Consider the following 9533-nt stretch of genomic DNA (forward strand, 5'->3'; position numbering starts at 1 on the left):
AGAGAATAGTGAGAAGAAAAGGAAACAGGTGTAAATAGCCCCTTGCCAGCTTGGATGGTATGTTTCCTGATTGTGCTACTAAAGACCATCCCTGAGATCATTTGCATCTATACTCTGATTTTTTTTTCTCCTGGAAAACATTAAGGAAGGGTAAAGATGCCATATTGGAAACCTGAGTGTTTAGCCCTGGCTCTACCACTGACTGTCTACATCACCTTTGGCGATTCACTTAACTTTGCATTAGAAGCATATTTTCCTCTTTAAAACTAGGAGAGGCAGGGAGAGGATGCACTGGGATGTGCTGAGTGTCAGGGGCTCAAAGGAAGGGAGCTCTCATGAAATTCCAGGGGTTCCGGCGGCCTACAAGGCAGTCCTGGGATGAGAAACGCCTGGGTGCTCCTGGTGCTAGAAGGCCCTCATCCCAGACTCCTGCTAAGGACTCTGGTCCATGCCCTCTATCAAACAAAGCTCAGGCATCATGAACACCTCCCCTGATGCCCTGGCCAGGGTCACCTTGGCATAGAGCCTGGCTCCAGGGGCCAGCCGGATGTGCTGGACGGACTCTGACCCAAGGGTTGTGCAAAGAGGCAGCCCCTGAGAAGGCCCATGGGGTGGGGGGTGTCAGTGAAACACACGTGCACAGGCAGAAAGCCTCCCACCTTCCAGGAGACAGACAGCTCCGGGGCAGCAAGGCAGCCTTCTTTCACCTGTCCTGGGTATCCTCCAGTTTCCATCTTGCTATGATTCTAGATGGAAGGAGAGCCTGTTCCTACTGACTCGAGGTCACGGGTCTATCTGCTCAGTGGGTCCAGGCACCAACAGGAAGAATGGGCTCTTTCTCACTTATTGCTGATTTTATTCTTATTGCTCTTCTCCTAAGAGGAAGCAACAAGGGTAAAGAGCTCATCGGGCTCTCTGCATTCCTAACCATCCCTCATAGCAGAGGTGAATCAGATAATAAGGAACTGGAGCATGTTTGTGTGTGTGTGTGTGTGCATGCACACACGTGCATGTGTGCACTCAGTCGTGCTTGATTCTTTGCGACCCCATGGACTGTAGCCCACCAGGCTCCTCTGTCCATGGAATTCTCCAGGCAAGAATACTGGAGTGGGTTGCCATTTCCTCCTTCAGGAGATCTTCCTGACCCAGGGATCAAACCTGAACATATTGTATTATGATTGTAAAATATATCTCAGATTATACCTCTGGTCTAAGCTGTTTCCTATCATCTTTGAAAGGCTATGTCCAGGCAGGCAGGATTTCCTAATTTATTTACTGCAAGATAGTTATATCAGGTTGTAGCAAAGCAAGGAATGCAGAAACTGCTCCATTTTTGTTCTGGAGCATGGGTGGGACTCGAAGGTTGTATTAGGCAGAATTCTAAGATGGCTGTCAAGATTCCTACCTCCTGATGTATATGTCCTACATAATCCCCTGCCTTTGTTTGTGAGGGGGATTTGGGAATATGATGGGATAGGCATTGTCATGATTAGGTTATGTTACAGTTGATGTTTAAAAGGGAGAGTATCTTTGGTGGGCCTGGCCTTATCAGGTGACCCCTTAAAGCAACGGGGCTCTTGAAGAAACATACTTGAAGTATGAAAGAGACTAGACACAGGGAGACTCTCCACTGATGGATATCAGGATGGGTGGGGCCATGGCAAGTAGACACTAGCAGCAGAGAGCCAGCAAGAAAACAAGGCTTCAGTCCCCTCACTACAAAGAACTGAATTCTACTAGCAAATTAAATGAGCTTGGAAGTGGATTTTTCTGCAGAGCCTCTAAACAAGAATTCAGCTTGACTGAAACTTTGACTGTGAGACTGGGCAGAGAACCCAGTTGAGCCACACCTGGACTTCTGATCTACTGAACTGAGAGCTAATAAATGTTTACGGTTGTAGCCAGAAATAAACTCACACACCTATGGTCAATTAACCTACAGGCAAGAACATATAATAGAGAAAAGATAATCTCTTCAATAATTGCTGGGAAAACTGGACAGCTACTGCAAAAGAATGAAACGAGAACACCATGCTGCTACTGCTGCTAAGTCGCTTCAGTCATGTCTGACTCTGTGCCACCCCATAGATGGCAGCCCACCAGGCTTCCCCATCCCTGGGATTCTCCAGGCAAGAATACTGGAGTGGGTTGCCATTTCTTCTCTAACACCATACACAAAACTGAACTCGAAATAGATCAAAGACCTAAATGTAAGACACTATAAAACTATTAGAAGAAAACACAGGCAGAAAGCTCTTTGACATAAATTGCAACAATATCATTTTTGAGCCACCTCTTAGAATAATGAAAATAAAAACAAAATAAACAAGTAAGACCTAATTAAACCTAAAAGCTTCTGCACAGCAGAGGAAACCATTAGCAAAATGAAAAGACAACACAAAATGGGAGAAAGTATTTGCAAATGAAGCAACTGACAACGGATTAATCTCCAGAATATAGAAACAGCTCATGTAGCTCTATGTCAAAAAACCAAACAGTTCAATAAGACAAATAGGCAGAAGATCTAAATAGACATTCCTCCAAAGAAGACATACAGATGGCCAAAAAGCACATGAAAAGATACTCAGCATCACTAAGTAGCAGAGAAATGCAAATCAAAACTACAGTGAAGTATTACCTCACCCTGGTTAGAATGGTCATCATCAAAAAGTCTAAAAACAGTAAACGCTGGAGAGCGTGTGGAGCAAATGGAACCCTCCTACACTGTTGGTGGGAATGTAAATTGGCACAACCGCTATGGACAACAGTATGGACGTGTCTTAAAAAACTTAGAATAGAACCATTATACGATCCAGCAGTCTTACTCCTGGGCATACATCCAGAGAAAACCATAATCTGAAAGGATGTTCATTGCAGTACTATTTACAACAGCCAAGACATGGAAGCAACCTAAACATCCATTGACAAAGGAGTGGATAAGGGAGATGTGTACACGTATATAATGTAATATTACTCATCCATTAAAAAAAATGAAAGAATGCCATTTGCAGCAACATTCATGGACCTAGAGATTATCATACAAAGTGAAGTAAATCAAAGACAAGTATCATATGAAAGCACTCATATGTGGAATCTAATTTAAAAAGATACAAATGAACATATTTATAAAACAGAAACAGACTTATAGATACCAAAAACAAACTTGCCAAAGGGGAAACAAGGAGGACAGGGATAAATCAGGAGCTTGGGATGAACACACACACACACACACTATCTATACATTAAGTAGATAACTCACACGTTATCTACCTCATACATATGTAATGTGATGAGTTGGACCATAAAGAAAGCTGAGCACTGAATAATTGATGCTTTTGAACTGTGGTGTTGGAGAAGACTCTTGAGTCCCTTGGACTGCAAGGAGATCCAACCAGTCCATCCTAAAGGAAATCAGTCCTGAATATTCATTGGAAGGACTGATGCTGAAGCTGAAGCTCCAATACTTTGGCCACCTGATGCAAACTGACTCATTGGAAAAGACTCTGATGCTGGGAGGGATTGGGGGCAGGAGGAGAAGGGGACGACAGAGGATGAAATGGCTGGATGGCATCACCGACTCGATGGACATGGGTTTGAACAAGTTCTGAGAGTTGGTGATGGACAGGGAGGCTTGGTGTGCTGCAGTCCGTGGGGTAGCAAGAATTGGACACAACTGAGCAACTGAACTGAACTAATTCACAAGGACCTACTTATAGCACAGGGAACTCTACTCAATATTCTCTGATAACCTACATGAGAAAAGAATCTCAAAAGGAATGAATATATGTTTATGTATAACTGAACCATTCTGCTCTACACCTGAAACTAACACATTATAAATTAACTATACTCCAATACAAGGCTGTATATTGTCACCCTGCTTATTTAACTTATATGCAGAGTATGTCATGAGAAATGCTGGGCTGGAAGAAGCACTGGCTGGAATTAGGATTGCCAGGTGAAGTATCAGTAACCTCAGATATGCAGATGACACCACCCTTATGGCAGAAAGTGAAGAAGAACTAAAGAGACTTTTGATGAAAGTGAAAGAGGAGAGTGAAAAAGTTGGCTTAAAGCTCAACATTCAGAAAGCTAAGATCATGGCATCTGGTCCCATCACTTCATGGCAGATAGACGGGGAAACAGTGGCTGACTTTAATATTCTGGGCTCCAAAATCACTGCAGATGGTGACTGTAGCCATGAAATTAAAAGATGCTTACTCCTTGGAAGGAAAGTTATGACCAACCTAGATAGCGTATTAAAAAGCAGAGACATTACTTTGGCAACAAAGGTCCATCTAGTCAAGGCTATGGTTTTTCCAGTGGTCATGTAGGGATGTCAGAGTTGGTCTATAAAGAAAGCTGAGTGCCAAAGAATTGATGCTTTTGAACTGTGGTGTTGGAGAAGACTCTTGAGAGTCCCTTGGACTGCAAGGAGATCCAACCAGTTCATCCTAAAGGAGATCAGTCCTGGGTATTCATTGGAAGGACTGATGTTGAGGCTGAAGCTCCAATACTTTGGCCCCCTGATGCGAAGAGCTGACTTATTTGAAAAGACCCTGATGCTGGGAAAGATTGAGGGCAGGAGGAGAAGGGGACGACAGAGGATGAGATAGTTGGATGGCATCATTGACTCAATGGACATGGGTTTGTGTGGACTCTAGGAGTTGGTGATGGACAGGGAGGCTTGGCATGCTGTGGTTCATGGGGTCTCAAAGACATGACTGAGCGACTGAACTGATACTCCAATAAAATTAAAATAATAAAAAACCCAGAAATCTTATTTTAATATTTTACAATGGACTATTGCTAGCCTTAGTAAATAAATATTTTAAATGTTTAAAAAGCCTCTAAGTTTGTGATAATTTGTTATGAAGCAATAATACTAACAATACTAATAATACCACTAGTAAATTTTAAAAATAATAAAATTAACAATACATACACATAAAATGCTAATAATACCAATAAGCTACTACAATGGTATTTCAGTTAAATATAAGATAGGATTTTTTTTTTGTCTCCTGTTTTCCTGCCTTTCTCCAAAGCTTTGATCTGTTTTCCCACCATGAAGTTATTTCACTGACTATAACTAGAAAACGCCGTCTTGCCCGATTACAATCTTGTCTCATACCACTTATCAGAGTTATCTCTTCCCTTCCCCCTCACGGTTGATTTGAGATGCAGGGATGTACTCATCTTGGGTATGTTATATACATGTAGGGCTGGAGAATCAAGCCAGAAAATACAGATTTTGACAATTAAAGCAAACAATCTGTGTTTTGAAGTAACTCGGATATGTTTCCTTCATACATCTAGTTATCTTGAAACACAGTAACCTTGACATCATGGCTGAAGAAAAAAAGAGAAGCAATGTAAGCACACACGTCTGAACATTTAAATATCTTTTATCGATAAACATTACTAGAACGCCATGCATTTGGACCTGTGCTTTTCCTGAGGAAAACCTGCAGTCTATCTTCTGCTTCCTGATACTGCAGGTGGATCCCATTACAAGGGTAGGAGACACCATGGAAAGCATGCCTAAACTTTTAAAGCTACAAAACAGAAAGCTGGTCTTCATTAATTAGATGTCAGGATTATGCAAACGGACCACTGTATTATTACGCATAATATGGCGAAAAGCCTGATTATATAGTTTGTTGATAGTTCCATGTGGGTGATTTATCTAAGCCTTATGTGCTAAGATATTCTATTAACCACAAAGGCAGGATTTGGTATCAGGTAAGAAAATCACACTGTGACTTTGTGGTTGATGGCTGAAAGAACGCCTTACCACAAAGGGAACTGAGAATGCAATATGGTGTCTTTCTAACTTTTAATTCAGGAAAAATTCCACCCCCCAGTACCACTTAACCTGGTGCTACCACACAAGGCAGATATAAGTGGAAATATTAACAAGTCAGTGATTCATAAGTGAGACTCACCATTGCAAACCCATATTCTCTGCCTTGGTGAAAACCATGGAATTGGATTAAGAGAAAGGCCATGTACTTTTAGATTTAAGCAAATGTGGACAATGGATTCTAGAATGAAGGATAAATCTGAGCATCACAAACCCTCATCTGAATAATGATTAGCTGCTTTAATAAAAAGGAAGAGCTCACACACAAAAAACCTCAAAGTGCATAATGTGGAAAAATCTCAAGATCTGGGAATCTAGGTAAATCACGACTTTTTGCCTTTACCAATTTTACCCAGTCCTCCCAGGTGCTAAAGGCAGCACTAAAGAAAAGCTATCACGAAACTAGTATGTTAGGCCATTATCATCTCTGCCTCGATCTCTTACACCTGTGTCTATGCCAGCTATCTAATTATGATGAGGGAAAACACTCCAAGCTCAAAAGAAGTGAACAGCTTCGGTTTCTGCTCACACGGACCTTGTCAAGTAGCCAGCGACTTGTCCTTTCATTGTGAGTGACTAATATCAATGCTGGCTCTAAAGAAAGACACTTTTCATAATCGTCCAACAATCTGCTAAGTGAAAACATATGGATGGGCTTAGGCGAAGCCTGCCAGGGGTCTTTGTTCAATGGAAAACAGGTGCTTTCATTCTGTGCCACGTAATACCCCATTTACCCCCAAGTCCAAAGGTTACAGGACTAATAGCTGCCTTGTGGTAATCAACGAAAGCCAAGACACTAGCCCTGGTGAAACATCTGGGACATATTTTACATACTTGCAACATATGCTTCAGGTTCAATTAAAGTGAGGCTTTGGCACATTTATTAATCTTTTTTACTTTTATCCTATAAGAGGACCCACTGACCTGACCCCACTATTATACCATATGAAAAAACAGAGAAATAATGAGAGTTAGAGGTCAGTACCTGCTCGTATGGCAAAAAAACACATTTGTTTTCTCATGAAACTCCATTACGCATGACTCTATACACAAACTTTAAATAGAGGAACCAATGAATTTTTCAAAGTAGGAAATTACCCTTCTCCCGCTCAGACACTCTGATAGCCAAGACTTACAACATTTACCACTGCGAGAGTCAGCTGAGATACAGAAGCTGGTAAATAGAAACTTGAAGTAGCCTTTCATATTTTCATAGTAAAAACTTTATATTTCCAGAATATAAGATTTCCACTCTAAGATTCTTCCCTCTATTATTCAAGTCCCTAAAAGTCTATTGTAAATTATTACATTTGAGATTTTCTTTTTGTTCAGATATGTTTTTATATTATCAATTGTGTTATGAGTAAATAAAAGCAAAACCCTCTAATATATCACTCAAATAAAGGGGTGGATTTATGAAAATCAGCTCACAATCCTTTCATATGGAAAACACCACTGTTTTTTGGCATCCTATGCAGAATAGAGGTGAATTCATAGAGTTATTTAAGCACTCACTTTAGTAAACTTTAGTAAACTTCAGTCAACTTTAGTAAACCAGATCTGAAAATGTGTTAGAACCAAGGTGTCAATTCCAGACAATCAAACACCACATAACAACAGATGCCACCCCTGAGTTTGGAATTGTCTTCCACATGGCACCTTCTACTTGATATCTATGTTTTGGTAATCTGGTTAACCAGGTATGCTACTGGTTTTCCACAAACATCTTCTCTATTAAAAAAATGACCCCAAAGGGAGATTAGTGTGTAGGATATCAAACAAAGTGACTAAAAAAATATAGGTTGACTTCAAGCAGGGGTGTTGAAGCATCAGACTTCACTAAGGGTTTCCATTTATGAACATTTCTTGGGAGACACTTGCTGCTAGAATGGATCTTTATGGTGGCTTTAATAATAAAGCAGCAACAAACAAGGGAAAAATGGCCATAAATGGATGGCAGCTCAGTGTTTATCAGCAGAGGAATGATGATTCAGAGCTGGCGTGCTGAGTTAAAATACAAGCTCTCTACAGCTCCACAACTGACCTTAACAATAAATCATATCATTTATTGCCAAGAGTGTATGCTCATGTTATTCAACATTAGAAACAAGCACATATGTGTTTTTGCAGAAAGGAGATTTTCGTTAATGCTTGAGGATGTTGCTAATGACTAAATGATATCCAGAAGAAACATTTTACATAAAAGCGCTATCGATTTTAAAATGTTTGAAATAGCAGTAGAAGGGAGAAAGAATGTACTTGGAGAAAGAAGGTACATGTGTGTGCTTGTGTATGTGTGTCTTTCTATTTTCCTTCTAGCATTGACTATTGGGGAAAAAATCATTCAGGAAGTTAACAAATCACTGTGAATTTTTTTTTTTTTTTTGACATTTCCAATGCTTGCTTCTAGCACACAAATTCTTACACTGGGATATAAGTGTACATCTCTACTGGAATCAAAGGTCAAGGGCATAAATTAAGATACACTGTTTTTCTCCTTCCTTCAAAAAATTTCAGTGCTTTACTAGAAAAGAAGTCAGACAGATTCAGTGTAGGTCAAAACTCAGGCTTTATATGCAGAACGATGTGGTCAAAATGAATGCTCATTCTCACCCCTGCTCCCAATCTCACCCTAAGACTTTTTAGGTTTTAGATGCAGAAATGCCCAAAGATGATGCCATAAACCATCATCAGTAGTCTCCGTGACATAGAAAGCTGTCCTCCTGACTCCAGGTACTGCTGCAGCGGAGCAAGGTCATTCTGGTTTCTCTCTCTACTTGTCCCCTCTCTCTAGGGGACAACCAATTCAAGCTGTCCCAGAAACCAGCTGTTATTTACTGTGGTCACCATCCACAAGCCAACCAGCAACTGACACACGAGCCTCTCTGCACAGACTTTCCAGACCAAGGAATCATAGGGCTGTTTCCAAGTCTAGACCAGGGGCAGTGAGCATTGGGATTATTTAAAGGCCCTCCAGAGCCCTCTGTACACATGTGTTCATTTGCTGAGCAATTCTTGGAAAATTACAGATGACAATATCCATGTTTAACGCACACAGGCTGCTATTTTTTCACTTCTCTCTTCCCCCAAAGTGTAGCCTGATTTGTAATACTCGAGATAGGACAAATTTTTGCCCTTCAAAAACAGTTGTCACTGCAGTTATCTTCGTGAGAGCTATCAAGTTCCAGACAAGCTGAATTATTATTATTATTATTTTTTTTTGTTCCTGGCAGAAAAATATTTGACCCAGCTCTGGACAAAAGCGAAGACGATTTATAGCCCTCTCTGCCTCTTTGCAACATGCAGTGGCATTGTTAGGATGATAAACAGCACTGTCCAATTTTCTGGACTCAAAACACTTCAACTCCTTTTTTAACTGTCTGTGAAAACAGCGTCATGTCTACATTTCCCCGTCCCCAGGTACCCGAGTGCCGGGAAAGATAATTACCTTGTCATCTTTGTCATCTTCTTCTTCCTCGTCCTCCAACATGTCCTCCACTACCTGCAGACAAGAAACAGAAGTCGTTTTCCTGCTTTTTAAGAGAGACAATTTTGTTCTGTCATTTTGAGCCTTTTGGAAATGAAAACTTTATTAACATTTGAAACAGAGGCACTGAGAAGGAATATTTGATCTAGAGGCAGGGATTAGGAAAATGCTATGCATTTA

At 40.7% G+C, this 9533-nt stretch overlaps 1 protein-coding gene across 9 annotated transcripts in view; it reads right to left on the reverse strand.

The window, feature by feature from the left end:
* MCTP1 (multiple C2 domains, transmembrane 1) overlaps positions 1-9533 on the reverse strand; it is a 563225-nt gene that overhangs the window by 71232 nt on the left and 482460 nt on the right. For all 9 annotated transcript variants that reach the window (XM_010831935.1, XM_010831934.1, XM_010831936.1 and 6 more), the window contains one exon: positions 9315-9368. In XM_010831935.1, the coding sequence (XP_010830237.1) occupies positions 9315-9368 (54 nt within the window). The remainder of the gene's footprint in view (positions 1-9314; positions 9369-9533) is intronic.

The sequence above is a fragment of the Bison bison genome, unplaced genomic scaffold (assembly GCF_000754665.1).
Source record: "Bison bison bison isolate TAMUID 2011002044 unplaced genomic scaffold, Bison_UMD1.0 scf7180017864533, whole genome shotgun sequence".
In the NCBI taxonomy this organism is placed as follows: domain Eukaryota; kingdom Metazoa; phylum Chordata; class Mammalia; order Artiodactyla; family Bovidae; genus Bison; species Bison bison.